This window comes from Strongylocentrotus purpuratus, unplaced genomic scaffold, assembly GCF_000002235.5.
Source record: "Strongylocentrotus purpuratus isolate Spur 01 unplaced genomic scaffold, Spur_5.0 spur5_scaffold_16, whole genome shotgun sequence".
Lineage (NCBI taxonomy): Eukaryota > Metazoa > Echinodermata > Echinoidea > Camarodonta > Strongylocentrotidae > Strongylocentrotus > Strongylocentrotus purpuratus.
The window spans coordinates 7823660-7849254 of record NW_022145601.1 but is presented as its reverse complement, the minus strand read 5'-3'; the positions used below and the strand labels follow the sequence as shown (position 1 = coordinate 7849254).

Sequence of the window (25595 nt, the reverse complement as noted above, 5' to 3'; positions counted from 1 at the left end):
CTCAGAAATAATGATGTACATGATAATGATAATAACGATACAACTATGATGTACATCCTTCACCATTGCAACCACTTCAATCAAATGTTAGTCTTTTTTAGGGGAACCTATAATCTACCAGCTGAGCTTTTCAACAGGTTCCTCACATTTCAACCTGTATAACCTACTATTCAATTATTTCAATACAATTAATTTTGACATCTTTACAAAGAATTGATTATATAATGTGAAACTTTTAGTATATTTCATTTTATGTTCTAATTTTGACAATTATGTGAATTATTTTTTGTGAAATGTGAAACCTGAAACTTTACATCCATTTAAATTTTGGGGGGATTCTTCATTTTTTCAGCTCCACGCTTGGCTCTCAATTTTTTTGATAGTATTAATGTCACAAAAAGTCAAGATAAACTGTTGCCCATAAAGTTGGAATACATTTTTCTTACCTCTTTTTATGAAATGATTGTGATAATCATGATTTATTCATGATAGATAAAGTTTATATCTTCTTTAACATATTTCTAGCTGAATACAAATTATTTTTCTTAGGTGATTTGTACCCCTAGAAAAAAAATGCCCCCCTTTGTTCCAAATCGGCCCATATACGCAACTATGTTAGAACATCCCCCCAAATTACCCTTTTAACGTTTCTATGATGCGTACACAAAGTCAATATTAATTAAGAGGTGTCGCCACTGGGGCGTACGCCTATTTCTGTAATATCTTCATCAAATTCCATTGAACTACAGTTAGCTCAAAGGGTTTAGACTGTGGGAAGACTTTTGTTTGTTTAAATTTAGGTCAATTTTTTTATAGAAATGCAAACATATATAGAACTTCATCTTCATAATGCCATACTTACGGACGACAGTTAGCTTGTATTCATCCTCAGATCTTCCCCCACACTTGTCTTCACAGTAGAGTCCTATATCACATTCACCGATAGCAAAATGCGTATTCAGAAGGTATGGACTGGTAGCAGGGTAGGCACCATCAATGTTATTATCCGTGCATTCTGCATTCGGGATGGCATCATCTGCAGCGGGATCGTTGAAGAAATAAGGCTTGCGTGGTAAGGTAAATCTGCGTTGATCTGGCAGGTTCGTGATGACAGGTGCTTCTTTATCTGTTAATACAAAATTGCAGAGAATTAATTGTGAGTCCTATTTATCTTTACAACTCCTGAGGATTTTCCTGCACATCAGCTACATGTAAAGCCACTTTTGTAATGGAACCAAATTGAATGCTCTGTGAAGTGCCTTGATACAAATAATTTCACTCGCATGTTACGAATAATTACATCATCTCAATACAGTCACAATGCGAATTGCATACGTTTGTAGTTGTTGCTAGGTGGGACAAACATTATGGCTTATTATTTCTTCATAGCTCCAGCAAACACACAATTGAATCTAGGTCTACGTCAGCCTAAGAAATGCAGATGGTTCACAGAGCTAAGTAAAAGTATATATTGAGCGAGGGATCAAGAAATTTTACATTTTCGAGTCATGAAACTGTAGTTGTACTAGTAGCAGTAGTAATAGTAATAGAGGTAGTATTACATGTATTAGTAGTATTTGTAGTAGTAGCAGCAGCAGTAGTAGTAGAAGTAGTAGCAGTAGCAGTAGCAGTAGTAGTAGTAGTAGTAGTAGTGGTAGTGGTAGTAGTAGTAGTAGTAGTAGTAGTAGTAGTAGTAGTATTAGTAGTAGTAGTAGAAGAAAAGGTAGTATGATGGGGGGTTGTGTGCCCAGACACTCAAAGTGCCCATTCAAAGAAAATCACAAATATGGCAAATAATGTATCACCAGTAACTGGTAAGCTAAAAGATGGCCATCATACAAGTTTTAGGTCAACTACATATCGGGTATATTAAAATTCAAATAAAACCACCTCCATAGCATCTGGGATAGACGAGAGGTATTCGCCAGAAAAATAACGATGTTTTAATGACATCATATTATGAACCAATCCTGCCCAAGCAGACAACATCCAATAATGAATTAACATAATTGCAACGCTATTATTTCTCAAACTATAATGAGTTTAGTGTATATAAATGTGATGGCCTTTTACACCATTCAAAAAGGATATGAAACCGATTCTGATAACTAAATGCCTTTGTATGTAAATACACAGGATAGGGGTTAATGAACAATCAAAGAAACCACACTTTCAAGTTGAAAACCCCCCGGAATGATAGCATGGATGGCATTTGTTCCCTCTTGGAAGCCGAACATACCGCGGTGTATGCAGCTGAAAATACAATGGCGTCATATTTTGTTTACAAGTGACGGATTCCTTTATTTTTTATCGCTGCATTTTTCATCAAAATAATACCATGTGCTGGGTTTAGAGTGAGGCAATAGATTAAACATTTCGCCTGGCGGAAGTGATATAAGAGAAATAACTGAAGAGAAGATGACAAAACAGGCACTGAAAATGTGTGAGATGTCATGGGACATCGTCTGCTTGTGCAAATCATGTTCAACATGTGAGGTCGCACATCTCAGCAGCGTTCAGAGAGCTCTTCAGGTGCTCTTATAGGCTATAAAGGTAGTGTATCCCTTTTGCAGCCAACATCAAATTCTGTAGAACTTTGCAGGAATTATGAATATGTCACGTATGTCCTGTCTGTGAAATGTAAACGTTAGCAGTGTCCTACATTGTAGTATTCAAATTAAGCAAAGAAACCTGTTTACCTTCTAGACTTCACTGCCAGACACTAGTGAGTGACTGACAGACTCCTTTTTTTTCTTTAGTAATAACATACATAAAAGGAGCTGTAAAGGATACATGAGCATTTGTCCACGTCAATAACCCACTTCTTGTAATGGCAAAAATTAAGCTGATTGAATCTGTGTGCAGCACAAAACGTACAACCATTCGGTACAAGGGTCTGACAATCAGACTATTTAATTAAACGAGCGCGCTCCCTAAATTCGATACAACTAACGGTCGCTATTTTCCCACACTGAAAAGACAATTTCAAGCCCTTCTAGTTTGAGGGAAGTTCTAAATTAGTATTATCTTTCAAATGCCATTGGAATTTGGACTTTTCATTTTTTTGGCCTACAAATTTGTCCACCAAAATTTGACATGGGCATCGTTATCGACTTGAAAATGTGTGTTATTGTCAATTGCTCGTTGTAAATTTAACTTCAAAAAATGTAAAACCACGATAGGTAGAAGAAATTTGCCATACATGTAACGTTGAATTTAATGACTTCATAGATTAGCTCCAGAAAAAAAGTGCATACCGGTAGCTTTAAAGTGGAATCCAATTCTTCACACCTGCAATCAATTCAACAACGAGAAGGCATGCATTCAAACTGACCAAACCCAGGTGCAACACCAAACTCAGGCAAGACTCATTTAGCCACAGGGTCCTCAACAACTGGAACTCCCTCCCTGAGTCGGTGGTATCTGCACCCTCGGTGAACAGCTTTAAAGCCAGACTTGACAAACACTGGAAGAAGGAGCAGTATAATTCACCATTCTCCCAGTAGACACTCCAATTATGACATTCCTGATATGAACCAGCCAGCAAGATACAGATGAAAAACGACTATGGTGCAAGACCCAGAAGCTGGGACATCCCCCCCCCCCCCCCTTGAAGTTAGACCTGGAAGCTTGGCAGCTGGAGACGGCTTTCTTCCAGAAGCTTCGGTATTCAAGGTATTCAAGGTATTCAAGTTTTAAAACATTCATATAACTCTCTTATTATTGGTCTGATTTATTTTAAACTTTCGTCATGCTACTTCTCTGAGGTTTCTGGGGCCCGTTTCATAAAACTTTTTATCTATAACAAATGCTAAATTTCTATGACAAATTTGCTCTCGGCCAATCACATGACATGATTTCGGTAGCTTATAACAGTAGCTTATAACAGTAGCTTGTAACTTTTTATTGATATCAAGTTTGATGAAGCAGGGCCCTGATTTCATTCAAATGAACTTATTACAAGGGTTGGATTGCCCTTTAACTTTGTTAGATCCTCCCATCACATAGATCTACTCACCGGAAACTTGAACAGATATGTCGAGTTCGCAGGGATGCCCAGCGGAATCTTCGGCAACACAATGGATAGTGGCGTTGACAACGCAAGCACCATCAAGTTCAACAGTGGCTGGAAGTTCCACGTCCTGGATAGAGCAGGTTGGGGTAGGTTTATCCCGTGAGTTGTCTGTGACTGTTGGCAAGACAAAGTTGCCACCAACTTTTACAGTAGCAAAGCTTTCTCCGCTATCAGTTTCAAGCGAAAGGGCGTCTGCGGGCTGGAATTCACATTTTTCACAGTCTGTCAAAAAACAAAAACACACATGTTAATCTTCTAATGAGAAGCCACATTTAACAATTTAAAAAAAGCTCAAGCATCAAAATAAATAAATTATGATAATATTAAATCATAAAAGACCAGTTATCATACCGATAGTTATCTTTGGTACAAATGACCCCCAAATATCCACAGATCTTTGACACTTGGAGACGTCACACTTCGTGCATTTCAGATTAATCACTGCAAAAGTGATGGAGGTGCTTCATGAATACCTTTTCCTTGCTCTCTATAGAGAAGAATACTTCCACTTCCAGAGAATGTAACATTGGTGAATAAATGAATAATGATTACGGTATGTAACTTTCATGAGCATGATTCTCAATGGGTTACACAATTTTGGTACAAATGAACTTTATCTGCCAGCCCATCCTCCTCAGCCTGTATCTGCCAACTGGCTTATTCACGCCCATGAGCAAGTATGTAAGATGCATATCAGAGTATGTTTATCCCAGCTAAACAAGCTTGGGATTGTCCAAAGCCCGCGGGATAGAGCTAGGCAAAATGTTCCGACAACTTCTAAAGTGAAATATTCCTGGACATTGTACCAGTTCAATATGTCTCCCGGGGGATGTTTCACAAAGATCCTAAGTCGAACTGAACTCTAAGTTGGACTTAAATATTATGGAGAGCCATTTGTAGCCTTTAAAAAAAATATGTTAAATAAAAAATTAAACTATTTTAGACTTTTCATAAATTACACATTAAAAATATGAAATCTCCTTGATAATAGAAAATATGAATAATTTGAAATTAACATTTTATGCCTTTTAAAATAACTGCTACAAAATATTTTCAAAGATGCTAACGGCTTTCCATAATTTTTAAGTCCAACTTGGAGATAAGTTCAACTTAAAATCTTTGTGAAATCTGACATCCCTATTTTTTTTTTCTGCTATTGAAATACCTTATCGGGGTCAAAGTTGAGTTAAGCATGAACATATTTGCTGAATTGCTGATCTATCTTGAGAAGGGAAGGTAGGGGGAAAGACTTGGCATTTTAAAGAAAACACAGATGATAAAAATGTTTTGCTGGGCAACAGCCCCACAACCCCTCCCCCCTCCTTCGCAAATCGCTGATCCCTCTTTAGGCTTGTAGCGCTTACTCAATGCTACTCATGGTAGTTTCCCCCAGCTAACGTGAGTTTCAATTCAATCCAATTTAATACATCTAGTTGCTTCTATATTTATTCTTCGTATTAATTAATAAATTCTCATAAAGGATGGACAAAATATTTTGCAATAAGCATGAAGGCATAACAGATGATAACAATATTTTGCACAGAGACAGCCCCGCCCCCCCCCCCAAAAAAAGACAACCATGAGGAAAATTGGCCTAGGGTCTACACGTACTTACCTATAATTTGGACAGTGTATGTTTTTTCGCACGAGTTTCCAGCTTCATCTACACAAGTTGCTACGATGTCACAGCCCCCAATACCAAATGCACCCTCGGTATAAGGTGTCAGGGATATTTCTGAAATTTCTCCATCAACTGTGTCGAAACAGGTTGGTCGAGGTATACGCCTATCCTCTAAATCGAATAACCTGTAATATAGCCCATGATCGGTGCAGAATTCCAATTCCTCTTTAGTTGGAAGCGTCAGTTCTGGCTTCTCATCATCTGGAATACAATGACGGTAAAAAAAAATTAGAATCCCTATACCGTACATATGGCAATTTATATCATAATCGAGGCTTTAGAACAGAAATCTCTTTACTCGTCTTGCTCGACTGAAGCTCGACAGTGGATCATTTCTAAAGTCACATTTTCTGATAAGCAGAAAAACCCTCTAGCAGGGCGAGTGGATGAATGAAGTCTCCTGCTGGTCATCTAGGGTAAAATAGCTGCAGCCATGGGTTGTAGATTTCGGGGTACCGCAAGGGTCCGTGCTGCATGGAACAATTCTCATTTGTTCACACATCACCCCCATCTCTATATCATCAATAAAGAGTGGCGTACTATGTGCGGAGAGCACGGGGGATGTTTCAAAATCTAGAAACGGGATAGTTTCAAGCAGAGAGGTCCATGAATATCCTCATACTAGCGTATATTGATGACTGCAACATTTTTTCAATTCGTTTTTGCTTGCTCGCTTCTGCTTGCTCGCAATAGTAAGGATCTGGATAGCATGATGTTCAGACAAGAGGCCCTCACCGCCCTCCGATGGAAAAAAAAATCCTCTTTGATGAATTTGGAATGGGGTGATGCAAACATTTTAAACCTGAAAGGGTGCCATGACTTACAAAAGGTTGAAAAATCGCTGACCTAGTAGACTAAAAACTGGTCCCCCCCCCCCCCCCCCCCCCCCCGAAATGACTGAGGCTACACTACGCCATTGTCCATAAATATGGTTAAGAAGCTATGCTGATGTCATTCAGTAGAATATATCTGTTGACCCATGCTCTCCGGAAAATTTTCATGAAAGTACTCTACAAATCTCACTATTCATTGCTGAATTAGACACTTGGATGTCTTTGAATTAAAATTGAACGGTACTAACTCTGGATTCATGGCTCTTTGTTCCTCTGCTTGCTATCTTGAACATATTTCCTGTCTGCAACTTGATGTAAATGATCTTATTCCTATTTCCTCTAATAGTAACAAATCTTGGGGTTTGCAGTAATAAAATGTTCACATTGTCTTCTAATATAAACAATCTGTATATAGCATGATTGTACTCATTATCTCTGGGTTATATGGCGGATTCCTAGATTCATTGATGCTAAGACTATAGTCATGACCATGCTTATTCTATAAACATTAGATTATTACAATTGTCTTTATGTTTTGTCTGCAAAATATGGAAGGGATGAAAGAAGAAGAAACTGTCCAGGATCGAGCCACTAGATTAATCTTTGGCTTTCAATCTCAGACTGCACTTGATTACAGAACTCCACTGGTTACCTCAACAACTGAACAACGCATTCTTTTGATGTCTACAAAATTCTAAATCATTGGACACCTGAATATCTTAATAACACCCTCCAAATATATACCGGTAGACCAGCTTGCATCATTCGTGCAACAACTGACGCACTAATCCTAAATCCTAAATCCAGACTCTCACCTACAGGAATTTTTTTTACAGTGGCTGATTCAAAAGCATGGAAGTTTTTGGAACAATATCCCACTTGCAATCATAGAAACAACTTGTCATGCCACTGCCAAAAAAATTAATAAAACATATACTTCCTCCGCAGTTGAGTAATAAAATGTCATGTACCCATTTTATGAGTTAATGTACGTTTTGTTTCTCTTTAAATATACTATGTCCCTTTTGCAGCCAACATCAATTCTGTAGAACTTTGCAGGAATTCTGAATATGTAATGTATGTCCTATCTGTGAATTTTAAACGTTATCAGTGTCTTAATATTCAAATTATGCAAGTAAACCTCTTTACTTGCTAGCCTTCACTGTCAGACACAAAGAAACTGCTCAATATGTACTCTACCATCTTTTCTACATCTTATTTGCATTGCCAGTGAAAATTGCGGCAATTAACTCAAGATTACCTATGCGCAAGCACGGGTAAGCGCACAAAATGTTCGATCTAACATTGCACACGGTACTTATCAACATTATGAGAGAAGATCTTAGGCAATGTTCAACAGTCAACGTTGGTAATTAAACGCTAATGCAAATGGTGTACGGTAGACGCTTCAAAGGAGCTGCCCTAAGAATATTCAATTTCTTTTCCGTATCTGACTTCGTAGACTTACCCGTAACGCTAACCGTTGCGGTACAGCTTGCCTCATTTCCAGCAGCATCTGCTACGGTGACAACCACCGGTGTTGATCCAACTGGGTAAGACGTCTGCTCTGGATCGAAAGTTGTACTCACAACCAATACATTGTCCGAGGCCTCTGTCACAAGTTGTTCCGATTCAACAGTAGACCCTCGACTAGTAAATGCAGTTACGGCCTCGCAGCTAACTTCCGGATCTGTATCATCTGTTTAACAGAATAAAACAATACGAGAAATGAATAGAGGCACGCATTGTTTCTAGGTTGTACTTCACTTGCTCCTACGCCAATTGTTCTGCGTCAATTTCCTACACACTCACCAAATTCTTAATCATAACGCTGAACCCAACAAACACCAGGCCTAACCTCCAAATATATACCGGTAGACCAGCTTGCATCATTCGTGCAACAACTGACGCACTAATCCTAAATCCTAAATCCAGACTCTCACCTACAGGAATTTTTTTTACAGTGGCTGATTCAAAAGCATGGAAGTTTTTGGAACAATATCCCACTTGCAATCATAGAAACAACTTGTCATGCCACTGCCAAAAAATTAATAAAACATATACTTCCTCCGCAGTTGAGTAATAAAATGTCATGTACCCATTTTATGAGTTAATGTACGTTTTGTTTCTCTTTAAATATACTATGTCCCTTTTGCAGCCAACATCAATTCTGTAGAACTTTGCAGGAATTCTGAATATGTCATGTATGTCCTATCTGTGAAATTTAAACGTTATCAGTGTCTTAATATTCAAATTATGCAAGTAAACCTGTTTACTTGCTAGACTTCACTGTCAGACACAAAGAAACTGCTCAATATGTACTCTACCATCTTTTCTACATCTTATTTGCATTGCCAATGAAAATTGCGGCAATTAACTCAAGATTACCTATGCGCAAGCACGGGTAAGCGCACAAAATGTTCGATCTAACATTGCACACGGTACTTATCAACATTATGAGAGAAGATCTTAGGCAATGTTCAACAGTCAACGTTGGTAATTAAACGCTAATGCAAATGGTGTACGGTAGACGCTTCAAAGGAGCTGCCCTAAGAATATTCCATTTCTTTTCCGTATCTGACTTCGTAGACTTACCCTCAACTGTAACCGTTGCGGTACAGCTTGCCTCATTTCCAGCAGCATCTGCTACGGTGACAACCACCGGTGTTGATCCAACTGGGTAAGACGTCTGCTCTGGATCGAAAGTTGTACTCACAACCAATACATTGTCCGAGGCCTCTGTCACAAGTTGTTCCGATTCAACAGTAGACCCTCGACTAGTAAATGCAGTTACGGCCTCGCAGCTAACTTCCGGATCTGTATCATCTGTTTAACAGAATAAAACAATACGAGAAATGAATAGAGGCACGCATTGTTTCTAGGTTGTACTTCACTTGCTCCTACGCCAATTGTTCTGCGTCAATTTCCTACACACTCACCAAATTCTTAATCATAACGCTGAACCCAACAAACACCAGGCCTAACCTGCAACTCTCATCCTAACCTCACCTAATGAAACCTAACTGCAACCGTAACCCTCCCCCCAATCCAATACCCTTGCCGAATTAAAACCCGGAGCAAATGTCAGGGCACTTTAAAGATCTCTTCTTAGCGCACCTCTTGTACACGCTGTGGCATGCAGTTACAAATCAACTCTGTAACATAATTCAAATGAAAATGCAAGGCCCTGAGGAATGTACATGTATCAAGGAAAACTTCACTTTCACAGTCCGACAGATTTTCCTGTTGTCAGAAGAATCCTTAATTTGCAACTTCAAAAATGGCATAGCGGCTTGAACTGGATGCTCGCCAAGGAATGAAGGCAAATGCTATTAAACGTATGTTAAAGGACGATGAAGAAAATAATGCGTTTCTCCCCTAGGCGGATTCCCCTATGAGGACAAGACTAGTATGGATCGAGGCCTATACATATTCAAAAGAGAAATCATTACAGACACTACTGAAGCATACGCTTTGGAATGTGATTTTAAGAATCGATGTAATCAAGCGATCGAGTGAAATGTCATTAGTATATTCCCCATGAGGACATCGATTTGAATTGTCTGTGTGCATGGAGGGGAGTACTCTCAACCTCTCTATCTGTGTCACTCTTTCTCTATTTCTCTCCTACTGCTATAATTACTATACTTTAAATATTTTGACCCCAATTACACCATATGACTTTCGAACATCTGACTTACACTTCCGCATTAGCTGACTATATAAGAGCCATTTTACAGACACACATGATGCGATAGGCACTTGATAACCACTTTCGAACATTTCACTACTGCTCTGCACTATACATGTAGCAGAATTTATTTTGCCGCGTCCACTGTCGATGAATGCTTATATTCTCGGACGCTTCAAAGAAACTGCTCAACAAGTACTCTACTCTCTTTTCTACATCTTATTTGCATTGCCAGTGAAAATTGCGGCAATTTACTCAAGATTACCTATGCGCAAGCACGGGTAAGCGCACAAAATGTTCGATCTAACATTGCACACGGTACTTATCAACATTATGAGAGAAGATCTTAGGCAATGTTCAACAGTCAACGTTGGTAATTAAACGCTAATGCAAATGGTGTACAGTAGACGCTTCAAAGGAGCTGCCCTAAGAATATTCCATTTCTTTTCCGTATCTGACTTCGTAGTCTTACCCGTAACGCTAACCGTTGCGGTACAGCTTGCAGAATTCCCAGCAGCATCTTCTACGGTGACAACCACCGGTGTTGATCCAACTGTGTAAGACTCCAGGTCTGGATTGAAAGTTGTACTCACAACTGCTACGTTGTCCGAGGCGGCCACAAGGTCGGCCCCATTAACAGCAGACCCTGCACTAGTAGTTGTTGTAGCAGTGGCCACGCAGACAACCACCGGATCTGTATCATCTGTTTAATAGAATAAAAACAATACAAGAAATGAATAGAGGCACGCATTGTTTCTAGGTTGTACTTCACTTGCTCCTACGCCAATTGCTCTGCGTCAATTACACTCACCAAATTCAAGCAGAGAGGTCCATGAATATCCTCATACTAGCGTATATTGATGACTGCAACATTTTTTCAATTCGTTTTTGCTTGCTCGCTTCTGCTTGCTCGCAATAGTAAGGATCTGGATAGCATGATGTTCAGACAAGAGGCCCTCACCGCCCTCCGATGGAAAAAAAAATCCTCTTTGATGAATTTGGAATGGGGTGATGCAAACATTTTAAACCTGAAAGGGTGCCATGACTTACAAAAGGTTGAAAAATCGCTGACCTAGTAGACTAAAAACTGGTCCCCCCCCCCCGAAATGACTGAGGCTACACTACGCCATTGTCCATAAATATGGTTAAGAAGCTATGCTGATGTCATTCAGTAGAATATATCTGTTGACCCATGCTCTCCGGAAAATTTTCATGAAAGTACTCTACAAATCTCACTATTCATTGCTGAATTAGACACTTGGATGTCTTCGAATTAAAATTGAACGGTACTAACTCTGGATTCATGGCTCTTTGTTCCTCTGCTTGCTATCTTGAACATATTTCCTGTCTGCAACTTGATGTAAATGATCTTATTCCTATTTCCTCTAATAGTAACAAATCTTGGGGTTTGCAGTAATAAAATGTTCACATTGTCTTCTAATATAAACAATCTGTATATAGCATGATTGTACTCATTATCTCTGGGTTATATGGCGGATTCCTAGATTCATTGATGCTAAGACTATAGTCATGACCATGCTTATTCTATAAACATTAGATTATTACAATTGTCTTTATGTTTTGTCTGCAAAATATGGAAGGGATGAAAGAAGAAGAAACTGTCCAGGATCGAGCCACTAGATTAATCTTTGGCTTTCAATCTCAGACTGCACTTGATTACAGAACTCCACTGGTTACCTCAACAACTGAACAACGCATTCTTTTGATGTCTACAAAATTCTAAATCATTGGACACCTGAATATCTTAATAACACCCTCCAAATATATACCGGTAGACCAGCTTGCATCATTCGTGCAACAACTGACGCACTAATCCTAAATCCTAAATCCAGACTCTCACCTACAGGAATTTTTTTTACAGTGGCTGATTCAAAAGCATGGAAGTTTTTGGAACAATATCCCACTTGCCATCATAGAAACAACTTGTCATGCCACTGCCAAAAAAATTAATAAAACATATACTTCCTCCGCAGTTGAGTAATAAAATGTCATGTACCCATTTTATGAGTCAATGTACGTTTTGTTTCTCTTTAAATATACTATGTCCCTTTTGCAGCCAACATCAATTCTGTAGAACTTTGCAGGAATTCTGAATATGTCATGTATGTCCTATCTGTGAAATTTAAACGTTATCAGTGTCTTAATATTCAAATTATGCAAGTAAACCTGTTTACTTGCTGGACTTCACTGTCAGACACAAAGAAACTGCTCAATATGTACTCTACCATCTTTTCTACATCTTATTTGCATTGCCAGTGAAAATTGCGGCAATTTACTCAAGATTACCTATGCGCAAGCACGGGTAAGCGCACAAAATGTTCGATCTAACATTGCACACGGTACTTATCAACATTATGAGAGAAGATCTTAGGCAATGTTCAACAGTCAACGTTGGTAAATGCTGATGCAAATGGTGCAGACGCTTCATAGGAGCTGCCCTAAGAATATTCCATTTCTTTTCCATATCTGACTTCGTAGACTTACCCTCAACTGTAACCGTTGCGGTACAGCTTGCCTCATTTCCAGCAGCATCTACAGCGGTGATAACCACGGTTGTCTCTCCGAGAGGGTACTCATCCCCCTCGAAAGTTGGCTCAGCAGTGATGCTCGTCACCTCCACATTGTCGTCGGGCGCACCGCCCTCAGCAAAAAGCTGCAGCTGTCCAACAACAGGGCTGCTGGTACCTGCCCCCACCTTGCCGCAAGTGAGTGTCGGAGCCTCATCATCTGTTCAAATAAAACGATACGAAAAATGAATAGAGGCACGCATTGTTTCTAGGTTGTACTTCACTTGCTCCTGCGCCAATTGTTCTGCGTCAATTTCCTACACACTCACCAAATTCTTAATCATAACGCTGAACCCAACAAACACCAGGCCTAACCTGCAACTCTCATCCTAACCTCACCTAATGAAACCTAACTGCAACCGTAACTCTCCCCCCAATCCAATACCCTTGCCGAATTAAAACCCGGAGCAAATGTCAGGGCACTTTAAAGATCTCTTCTTAGCGCACCTCTTGTACACGCTGTGGCAAGCAGTTACAAATCAACTCTGTAACATAATTCAAATGAAAATGCAAGGCCCTGAGGAATGTACATGTATCAAGGAAAACTTCACTTTCACAGTCCGACAGATTTTCCTGTTGTCAGAAGAATCCTTAATTTGCAACTTCAAAAATGGCATAGCGGCTTGAACTGGATGCTCGCCAAGGAATGAAGGCAAATGCTATTAAACGTATGTTAAAGGACGATGAAGAAAATAATGCGTTTCTCCCCTAGGCGGATTCCCCTATGAGGACAAGACTAGTATGGATCGAGGCCTATACATATTCAAAAGAGAAATCATTACAGACACTACTGAAGCATACGCTTTGGAATGTGATTTTAAGAATCGATGTAATCAAGCGATCGAGTGAAATGTCATTAGTATATTCCCCATGAGGACATCGATTTGAATTGTCTGTGTGCATGGAGGGGAGTACTCTCAACCTCTCTATCTGTGTCACTCTTTCTCTATTTCTCTCCTGCTGCTATAATTACTATATTTTAAATATTTTGACCCCAATTACACCATATGACTTTCGAACATCTGACTTACACTTCCGCATTAGCTGACTATATAAGAGCCATTTTACAGACACACATGATGCGATAGGCACTTGATAACCACTTTCGAACATTTCACTACTGCTCTGCACTATACATGTAGCAGAATTTATTTTGCCACGTCCACTGTCGATGAATGCTTATATTCTCGGACGCTTCAAAGAAACTGCTCAACAAGTACTCTACCATCTTTTCTACATCTTATTTGCATTGCCAGTGAAATTGCGGCAATTTACTCAAGATTACCTATGCGCAAGCACGGGTAAGCGCACAAAATGTTCGATCTAACATTGCACACGGTACTTATCAACATTATGAGAGAAGATCTTAGGCAATGTTCAACAGTCAACGTTGGTAATTAAACGCTAATGCAAATGGTGTACAGTAGACGCTTCAAAGGAGCTGCCCTAAGAATATTCCATTTCTTTTCCGTATCTGACTTCGTAGTCTTACCCGTAACGCTAACCGTTGCGGTACAGCTTGCAGAATTCCCAGCAGCATCTTCTACGGTGACAACCACCGGTGTTGATCCAACTGTGTAAGACTCCAGGTCTGGATTGAAAGTTGTACTCACAACTGCTACGTTGTCCGAGGCGGCCACAAGGTCGGCCCCATTAACAGCAGACCCTGCACTAGTAGTTGTTGTAGCAGTGGCCACGCAGACAACCACCGGATCTGTATCATCTGTTTAATAGAATAAAAACAATACAAGAAATGAATAGAGGCACGCATTGTTTCTAGGTTGTACTTCACTTGCTCCTACGCCAATTGCTCTGCGTCAATTACACTCACCAAATTCAAGCAGAGAGGTCCATGAATATCCTCATACTAGCGTATATTGATGACTGCAACATTTTTTCAATTCGTTTTTGCTTGCTCGCTTCTGCTTGCTCGCAATAGTAAGGATCTGGATAGCATGATGTTCAGACAAGAGGCCCTCACCGCCCTCCGATGGAAAAAAAAATCCTCTTTGATGAATTTGGAATGGGGTGATGCAAACATTTTAAACCTGAAAGGGTGCCATGACTTACAAAAGGTTGAAAAATCGCTGACCTAGTAGACTAAAAACTGGTCCCCCCCCCCCCCCCCCGAAATGACTGAGGCTACACTATGCCATTGTCCATAAATATGGTTAAGAAGCTATGCTGATGTCATTCAGTAGAATATATCTGTTGACCCATGCTCTCCGGAAAATTTTCATGAAAGTACTCTACAAATCTCACTATTCATTGCTGAATTAGACACTTGGATGTCTTTGAATTAAAATTGAACGGTACTAACTCTGGATTCATGTCTCTTTTTTTTCCTCTGCTTGCTATCTTGAACATATTTCCTGTCTGCAACTTGATGTAAATGATCTTATTCCTATTTCCTCTAATAGTAACAAATCTTGGGGTTTGCAGTAATAAAATGTTCACATTGTCTTCTAATATAAACAATCTGTATATAGCATGATTGTACTCATTATCTCTGGGTTATATGGCGGATTCCTAGATTCATTGATGCTAAGACTATAGTCATGACCATGCTTATTCTATAAACATTAGATTATTACAATTGTCTTTATGTTTTGTCTGCAAAATATGGAAGGGATGAAAGAAGAAGAAACTGTCCAGGATCGAGCCACTAGATTAATCTTTGGCTTTCAATCTCAGACTGCACTTGATTACAGAACTCCACTGGTTACCTCAACAACTGAACAACGCATTCTTTTGATGTCTACAAAATTCTAAATCATTGGACACCTGAATATCTTAATAACACCCTCCAAATATATACCGGTAGACCAGCTTGCATCATTCGTGCAACAACTGACGCACTAATCCTAAATCCTAAATCCAGACTCTCACCTACAGGAATTTTTTTTACAGTGGCTGATTCAAAAGCATGGAAGTTTTTGGAACAATATCCCACTTGCCATCATAGAAACAACTTGTCATGCCACTGCCAAAAAAAATAATAAAACATATACTTCCTCCGCAGTTGAGTAATAAAATGTCATGTACCCATTTTATGAGTCAATGTACGTTTTGTTTCTCTTTAAATATACTATGTCCCTTTTGCAGCCAACATCAATTCTGTAGAACTTTGCAGGAATTCTGAATATGTCATGTATGTCCTATCTGTGAAATTTAAACGTTATCAGTGTCTTAATATTCAAATTATGCAAGTAAACCTGTTTACTTGCTGGACTTCACTGTCAGACACAAAGAAACTGCTCAATATGTACTCTACCATCTTTTCTACATCTTATTTGCATTGCCAGTGAAAATTGCGGCAATTTACTCAAGATTACCTATGCGCAAGCACGGGTAAGCGCACAAAATGTTCGATCTAACATTGCACACGGTACTTATCAACATTATGAGAGAAGATCTTAGGCAATGTTCAACAGTCAACGTTGGTAAATGCTGATGCAAATGGTGCAGACGCTTCATAGGAGCTGCCCTAAGAATATTCCATTTCTTTTCCATATCTGACTTCGTAGACTTACCCTCAACTGTAACCGTTGCGGTACAGCTTGCCTCATTTCCAGCAGCATCTACAGCGGTGATAACCACGGTTGTCTCTCCGAGAGGGTACTCATCCCCCTCGAAAGTTGGCTCAGCAGTGATGCTCGTCACCTCCACATTGTCGTCGGGCGCACCGCCCTCAGCAAAAAGCTGCAGCTGTCCAACAACAGGGCTGCTGGTACCTGCCCCCACCTTGCCGCAAGTGAGTGTCGGAGCCTCATCATCTGTTCAAATAAAACGATACGAAAAATGAATATAGGCACGCATTGTTTCTAGGTTGTACTTCACTTGCTCCTGCGCCAATTGTTCTGCGTCGATTTCCTACACACTCACCAAAGTCTTTATCATAACGCTGAACCCAACAAACACCATACCTAACCCCAACTCTCATCCCAACCTCACCTAGTGAAACCTGACTGCAGCCGCAACCCTCACCCTAATCGAATACCTTTGCCGAATTAAAACCCGGAGCAAATGCCAGGGCACTTTAAAGATCTCTTCTTAGCGCACCTCTTGTACACGCTGTGGCATGCAGTTACAAATCAACTCTGTAACATAATTCAAATGAAAATGCAAGGCCCTGAGGAATGTACATGTATCAAGGAAAACTTCACTTTCACAGTCCGACAGATTTTCCTGTTGTCAGAAGAATCCTTAATTTGCAACTTCAAAAATGGCATAGCGGCTTGAACTGGATGCTCGCCAAGGAATGAAGGCAAATGCTATTAAACGTATGTTAAAGGACGATGAAGAAAATAATGCGTTTCTCCCCTAGGCGGATTCCCCTATGAGGACAAGACTAGTATGGATCGAAGCCTATACATATTCAAAAGAGAAATCATTACAGACACTACTGAAGCATACGCTTTGGAATGTGATTTTAAGAATCGATGTAATCAAGCGATCGAGTGAAATGTCATTAGTATATTCCCCATGAGGACATCGATTTGAATTGTCTGTGTGCATGGAGGGGAGTACTCTCAACCTCTCTATCTGTGTCACTCTTTCTCTATTTCTCTCCTGCTGCTATAATTACTATATTTTAAATATTTTGACCCCCAATTACACCATATGACTTTGGAACATCTGACTTACACTTCCGCATTAGCTGACTATAAGAGCCATTTTACAGACACACATGATGCGATAGGCACTTGATAACCACTTTCGAACATTTCACTACTGCTCTGCACTATACATGTAGCAGAATTTATTTTGCCGCGTCCACTGTCGATGAATGCTTATATTCTCGGACGCTTCAAAGAAACTGCTCAACAAGTACTCTACTCTCTTTTCTACATCTTATTTGCATTGCCAGTGAAAATTGCGGCAATTTACTCAAGATTACCTATGCGCAAGCACGGGTAAGCGCACAAAATGTTCGATCTAACATTGCACACGGTACTTATCAACATTATGAGAGAAGATCTTAGGCAATGTTCAACAGTCAACGTTGGTAATTAAACGCTAATGCAAATGGTGTACGGTAGACGCTTCAAAGGAGCTGCCCTAAGAATATTCCATTTCTTTTCCGTATCTGACTTCGTAGACTTACCCTCAACTGTAACCGTTGCGGTACAGCTTGCCTCATTTCCAGCAGCATCTGCTACGGTGACAACCACCGGTGTTGATCCAACTGGGTAAGACGTCTGCTCTGGATCGAAAGTTGTACTCACAACCAATACATTGTCCGAGGCCTCTGTCACAAGTTGTTCCGATTCAACAGTAGACCCTCGACTAGTAAATGCAGTTACGGCCTCGCAGCTAACTTCCGGATCTGTATCATCTGTTTAACAGAATAAAACAATACGAGAAATGAATAGAGGCACGCATTGTTTCTAGGTTGTACTTCACTTGCTCCTACGCCAATTGTTCTGCGTCAATTTCCTACACACTCACCAAATTCTTAATCATAACGCTGAACCCAACAAACACCAGGCCTAACCTGCAACTCTCATCCTAACCTCACCTAATGAAACCTAACTGCAACCGTAACCCTCCCCCCAATCCAATACCCTTGCCGAATTAAACCCGGAGCAAATGCCAGGGCACTTTAAAGATCTCTTCTTAGCACACCTCTTGTACACGCTGTGGCATGCAGTTACAAATCAACTCTGTAACATAATTCAAATGAAAATGCAAGGCCCTGAGGAATGTACATGTATCAAGGAAAACTTCACTTTCACAGTCCGACAGATTTTCCTGTTGTCAGAAGAATCCTTAATTTGCAACTTCAAAAATGGCATAGCGGCTTGAACTGGATGCTCGCCAAGGAATGAAGGCAAATGCTATTAAACGTATGTTAAAGGACGATGAAGAAAATAATGCGTTTCTCCCCTAGGCGGATTCCCCTATGAGGACAAGACTAGTATGGATCGAGGCCTATACATATTCAAAAGAGAAATCATTACAGACACTACTGAAGCATACGCTTTGGAATGTGATTTTAAGAATCGATGTAATCAAGCGATCGAGTGAAATGTCTATTCCCCATGAGGACATCGATTTGAATTGTCTGTGTGCATGGAGGGGAGTACTCTCAACCTCTCTATCTGTGTCACTCTTTCTCTATTTCTCTCCTGCTGCTATAATTACTATATTTTAAATATTTTGACCCCAATTACACCATATGACTTTCGAACATCTGACTTACACTTCCGCATTAGCTGACTATATAAGAGCCATTTTACAGACACACATGATGCGATAGGCACTTGATAACCACTTTCGAACATTTCACTACTGCTCTGCACTATACATGTAGCAGAATTTATTTTGCCGCGTCCACTGTCGATGAATGCTTATATTCTCGGACGCTTCAAAGAAACTGCTCAACAAGTACTCTACTCTCTTTTCTACATCTTATTTGCATTGCCAGTGAAAATTGCGGCAATTTACTCAAGATTACCTATGCGCAAGCACGGGTAAGCGCACAAAATGTTCGATCTAACATTGCACACGGTACTTATCAACATTATGAGAGAAGATCTTAGGCAATGTTCAACAGTCAACGTTGGTAATTAAACGCTAATGCAAATGGTGTACAGTAGACGCTTCAAAGGAGCTGCCCTAAGAATATTCCATTTCTTTTCCGTATCTGACTTCGTAGTCTTACCCGTAACGCTAACCGTTGCGGTACAGCTTGCAGAATTCCCAGCAGCATCTTCTACGGTGACAACCACCGGTGTTGATCCAACTGTGTAAGACTCCAGGTCTGGATTGAAAGTTGTACTCACAACTGCTACGTTGTCCGAGGCGGCCACAAGGTCGGCCCCATTAACAGCAGACCCTGCACTAGTAGTTGTTGTAGCAGTGGCCACGCAGACAACCACCGGATCTGTATCATCTGTTTAATAGAATAAAAACAATACAAGAAATGAATAGAGGCACGCATTGTTTCTAGGTTGTACTTCACTTGCTCCTACGCCAATTGCTCTGCATCATTACACTCACCAAATTCAAGCAGAGAGGTCCATGAATATCCTCATACTAGCGTATATTGATGACTGCAACATTTTTTCAATTCGTTTTTGCTTGCTCGCTTCTGCTTGCTCGCAATAGTAAGGATCTGGATAGCATGATGTTCAGACAAGAGGCCCTCACCGCCCTCCGATGGAAAAAAAAATCCTCTTTGATGAATTTGGAATGGGGTGATGCAAACATTTTAAACCTGAAAGGGTGCCATGACTTACAAAAGGTTGAAAAATCGCTGACCTAGTAGACTAAAAACTGGTCCCCCCCCCCCCCCCCCCCCCCGAAATGACTGAGGCTACACTACGCCATTGTCCATAAATATGGTTAAGAAGCTATGCTGATGTCATTCAGTAGAATATATCTGTTGACCCATGCTCTCCGGAAAATTTTCATGAAAGTACTCTACAAATCTCACTATTCATTGCTGAATTAGACACTTGGATGTCTTTGAATTAAAATTGAACGGTACTAACTCTGGATTCATGGCTCTTTGTTCCTCTGCTTGCTATCTTGAACATATTTCCTGTCTGCAACTTGATGTAAATGATCTTATTCCTATTTCCTCTAATAGTAACAAATCTTGGGGTTTGCAGTAATAAAATGTTCACATTGTCTTCTAATATAAACAATCTGTATATAGCATGATTGTACTCATTATCTCTGGGTTATATGGCGGATTCCTAGATTCATTGATGCTAAGACTATAGTCATGACCATGCTTATTCTATAAACATTAGATTATTACAATTGTCTTTATGTTTTGTCTGCAAAATATGGAAGGGATGAAAGAAGAAGAAACTGTCCAGGATCGAGCCACTAGATTAATCTTTGGCTTTCAATCTCAGACTGCACTTGATTACAGAACTCCACTGGTTACCTCAACAACTGAACAACGCATTCTTTTGATGTCTACAAAATTCTAAATCATTGGACACCTGAATATCTTAATAACACCCTCCAAATATATACCGGTAGACCAGCTTGCATCATTCGTGCAACAACTGACGCACTAATCCTAAATCCTAAATCCAGACTCTCACCTACAGGAATTTTTTTTACAGTGGCTGATTCAAAAGCATGGAAGTTTTTGGAACAATATCCCACTTGCCATCATAGAAACAACTTGTCATGCCACTGCCAAAAAAATTAATAAAACATATACTTCCTCCGCAGTTGAGTAATAAAATGTCATGTACCCATTTTATGAGTCAATGTACGTTTTGTTTCTCTTTAAATATACTATGTCCCTTTTGCAGCCAACATCAATTCTGTAGAACTTTGCAGGAATTCTGAATATGTCCATGTATGTCTATCTGTGAAATTTAAACGTTATCAGTGTCTTAATATTCAAATTATGCAAGTAAACCTGTTTACTTGCTGGACTTCACTGTCAGACACAAAGAAACTGCTCAATATGTACTCTACCATCTTTTCTACATCTTATTTGCATTGCCAGTGAAAATTGCGGCAATTTACTCAAGATTACCTATGCGCAAGCACGGGTAAGCGCACAAAATGTTCGATCTAACATTGCACACGGTACTTATCAACATTATGAGAGAAGATCTTAGGCATGTTCAACAGTCAACGTTGGTAAATGCTGATGCAAATGGTGCAGACGCTTCATAGGAGCTGCCCTAAGAATATTCCATTTCTTTTCCATATCTGACTTCGTAGACTTACCCTCAACTGTAACCGTTGCGGTACAGCTTGCCTCATTTCCAGCAGCATCTACAGCGGTGATAACCACGGTTGTCTCTCCGAGAGGGTACTCATCTCCCCTCGAAAGTTGGCTCAGCAGTGATGCTCGTCACCTCCACATTGTCGTCGGGCGCACCGCCCTCAGCAAAAAGCTGCAGCTGTCCAACAACAGGGCTGCTGGTACCTGCCCCCCTTGCCGCAAGTGAGTGTCGGAGCCTCATCATCTGTTCAAATAAAACGATACGAAAAATGAATATAGGCACGCATTGTTTCTAGGTTGTACTTCACTTGCTCCTGCGCCAATTGTTCTGCGTCGATTTCCTACACACTCACCAAAGTCTTTATCATAACGCTGAACCCAACAAACACACACATACCTAACCCCAACTCTCATCCCAACCTCACCTAGTGAAACCTGACTGCAGCCGCAACCCTCACCCTAATCGAATGCCTTTGCCGAATTAAAACCCGGAGCAAATGCCAGGGCACTTTAAAGATCTCTTCTTAGCGCACCTCTTGTACACGCTGTGGCATGCAGTTACAATCAACTCTTAGTGCCCCTGAGGGGGGGGGGGGCAGGGGGCAGGCCCCCAAAAGCTCTTGGTTTAAGCCTCTTTGAAACCCTTTTAGAACACATTTTTTCAATGATTTCTCAAAATGGAAGGCTTTGATATGGCACATTTTATTTGCATACAATTGATAACATATGAACTTCACATCATCATATTTCAGACTATGAACTCCTGTTACCTCTATTGTGAAATGGGGGATGTACTTGTGGAAGGCAAGGACTGGGGTGTGCTTGAGGGTTTTCCTTGAAGTGACTGGTAGGTTGCTTGCTTGAGTTTGCTAAGGAGGTCCTTGCTATACTCCCTTTGGTAGCATGGGACATCTGTGTGGCAATTTTCTCTGTTAGGAGTGCTTGAAGTGTTTTTCAAATTCATTGATCCCCTGAAATCAGTTTTGTTCTTCCTAACAATGCTAAAAACTCTTTCACATGAAGCATTGGAATGTGGTATCACAAGCAAAGATTTCATCACTTTGCTCAGAAGTGTGTATTTCTTTGAGCCATTGCCATCCTCCATCTTTGAAATTGCAGACCATTTCTTGTCTATTCTCAAGTTTTTGTTCAGGATCTCTGGTTCCCCTGAAAAGTCTTCAACCTGGTATTGTGCAAATTCAGCTCAAGCTTGTCCAGGTCTCCATTCTCTGATTGTCTGTTCAAAATGCAAGGGTACTTTTCAACAAAGTATTGCACAGATGAAAATGACACATCTCTTCTGGAACTGACATCAATCACTTCAGCCCCTTAAGGAACTTGACATCTAGTGGCCAGGTTTTCAAGGCATAGTCACATGCTGATTCATAATACTTCCTCACCGACAAGTAGAAGTATGTCAAATCAACATCTGTAAGACGAAGGGGAGAATCATCTTCTGGCTTGTTGTACTCTCCAGGTATTCCTTGGCATCTTTTCCAATCATTAGATCTTTATCTGACTTCTGGCATCTCTCTTATACCATACTGCACTTTCTTGACATCAGAACATTCAACAATCACTGTTGGCTGCACGAATCTAACAAGCATATCTTGGAAGGCTTTATTAAGCTGCTTATTAAGAATTGAATGCAGGGTTCTTCTCTCTGTAGGAGTAGGTTGATGTCATCAAAGATCTTGTTACTGTATTTGAGGAAGTAACAATACAGTTTGGTTTGGGGTGATATCAGCAAACGATGGACTCTGACCAGACGTGATTCCTGAAGAATTGGTGCAGTCAAGGTTCCAGCTTTCAGAACAGGTCGCTTGGCAGGTAATGCACCCTGAGGCCCGCTTGATTTCCTTTTCAAAGTCCTTGAAACCGATGAGTATTGCTTTGATGTAGCTGTCAACGAGCTGGTTGATGTAATGGATGTCTTGGCAGTCTTCTCAGCAGATGGTCCTTTCTTTGGTGCAGACATCAAAGTGCTTGTTGTGCTAGATGACTTGGAAGTCTTCTCAGCAGATGGTCCTTTCTTTGGTGCAGACATCGAAGTGTTTGGTGGTGCTAGATGCCTTGGCAGTCTTCTCAGCTAATGGTCCTGTTTTTGTTGAAACTGGTCTTCTGGTCATTGTGCTACCCTTCATCTCTTCTTTAAAAAAGAGTTGCAGTGGTTGCCATGTGACAAAAGTCTGTCAATACATAGCCCGAGAGAAAGCCATCGAGTTGACCATGCTTCAAAATCTTCCGAACACCAGTATCACACAAAATCTGTAGAGATTTAAGCTTTCTGGCGCTTACTACTCTTATCCAGATAGTAGTAAATGTCAATGAGTAGTTCATCAATGGCTATTGGAAGCGCTTTAGAGGCTTTCTCAGCTGTATTGTGCGCCATGTGGCATGGGCATCCTACGACATAACATTCAGAATGTTCCCTTCTGTATAAAGGCCGCTACACCCTTGTGTCTACCTAGCTTACGGATGCATTGTCTGCAACAAAGGATATGCAGTTGCTCCATGGAATCTTTTCCTTTGACAGTTCTTTATTGAGAAGCTGGAATATGTTTTTCCCCTGTTGAAGCACCATCTGTAAGTGCAGGCAAGCTTAACAATGCCTGAACAACTTTTTCTTTTGTTTCATCAAAATAGTTAAGTAGCACGGGATATAGCTGTTCAGAGCCGCCGTCATTTGACCCATCAGTCGCCAAGCTGAAAACCGAATTCCGAGCCTCTTCAGCAATCAAGGCAGATGTATTCTTGCTCATCGCATGGATCATTGACGAAGTTTTGGTTCTTGCAGAACCGTACTTGGTAGCAATGTTTCGAGTCGGGAAACATTTTCTTGAAAATGGGGCCAGCGTGATCTGACGGCAACTGGTAAATTGTGCTCTACCAGAAAGCCTGTAAACAGAGCTTCGGCCTTGGTTGCACCGTGCATCACCAGCTGCTGACTGGAAAAAAAACGATATAAAATAAAATTTAAGAAAAACTTTGAAAGGAAAAAAAAATCAGATTGCAGTTTACATATTCTCTTTAAAAGTTTAAAGTAACTACAGTTTTGGTAAAAGCGAATATTTTTATCCCCGAATTTGTCTTAAAATCTGAATAAAATGAAAAATAGTATCAAGCATAATCTTGCACAAAATATTGTGAAAAATAAATGATTATTAGTAAAGCTATTACTAAAATGTGCTCAAAATATTCATTATCGTTATCCCCGATAATTAACCAAAATCTTCTTCCTTGATAAAGAACACCTTCCCATGCACAGATTGGATAAAATTTCAGAATTTATCTTTTTTATCATTCTGTGGTCAAATCTTTTTTAAATAACATTGCATATGCCAGATAATTAACAAAACATCATTGATCACCGAGAGAGGGCGCTAAATACGATTTAAACGGTCAAATTCGAATTTTCAAAACTAAGGATCGAAGCAATTCATAAAAATGATGCTATTGTCTTGCAATGTGTGTAACCTAACAAACTATTAAAGTTCATGATACTGGCATAAAACAGTCAACGTGCAGATTAGTATTTCAAATAAAAACATAAAATCGTGAGAAAATCACCCTTCAAGTCCGCACACGTGTTTATGAGTAAGTCAAATTTTTTAGGGAGATTAATGAGGTCCCCAACTACTGACGAAATGAACGCAGTCTATGGTATGGAGGGGTAGACTATTTCTCGATTTTACAAATCTAGAACTGTTCATACTAACCTGAAAAAGCTCTGTATCCTTTTGTAGTTTGCCCCTTGATTTTCGCTGTTTCTTGTGTTTTGTCAGATGTGATGTGGCGAAATACATCCTTTTCTTTCCCCCACTCTTGATGGAGATATCTGCGCCGCAAACTGTACAAAATGCGTAGTATTCGCCTTTCGTAGATTTCCCAATTCAACAAAGGCCATTCCAAGTGGTAGTCATCTTTATATTTCTGATAATATTTCGATTCGACATTGTCCTTGATGATATTTTATAGTCAAACAAAATACAGCCTTGTTTTGGACAAAGTTGACTTACG

General features: G+C 40.0%; 1 protein-coding gene across 1 annotated transcript in view; it reads right to left on the bottom strand.

The window, feature by feature from the left end:
• LOC578967 (hyalin) overlaps window positions 1-23622 on the bottom strand; it is a 29608-nt gene extending 5986 nt beyond the window's left edge. Inside the window, exons 1-14 of the mRNA XM_030987699.1 lie at window positions 23300-23622; window positions 22371-22504; window positions 21578-21670; window positions 19536-19766; window positions 17976-18206; window positions 16402-16644; window positions 14361-14591; window positions 12786-13028; window positions 10753-10983; window positions 9185-9415; window positions 8058-8288; window positions 5691-5957; window positions 4019-4297; window positions 863-1126 (exon numbers count right to left, since the gene is read on the bottom strand). Coding sequence (XP_030843559.1) covers window positions 863-1126; window positions 4019-4297; window positions 5691-5957; window positions 8058-8288; window positions 9185-9415; window positions 10753-10983; window positions 12786-13028; window positions 14361-14591; window positions 16402-16644; window positions 17976-18206; window positions 19536-19766; window positions 21578-21670; window positions 22371-22504; window positions 23300-23622 — 3232 coding nt within the window. The remainder of the gene's footprint in view (window positions 1-862; window positions 1127-4018; window positions 4298-5690; window positions 5958-8057; window positions 8289-9184; window positions 9416-10752; window positions 10984-12785; window positions 13029-14360; window positions 14592-16401; window positions 16645-17975; window positions 18207-19535; window positions 19767-21577; window positions 21671-22370; window positions 22505-23299) is intronic.
• Window positions 23623-25595: the final 1973 nt, after the last annotated feature.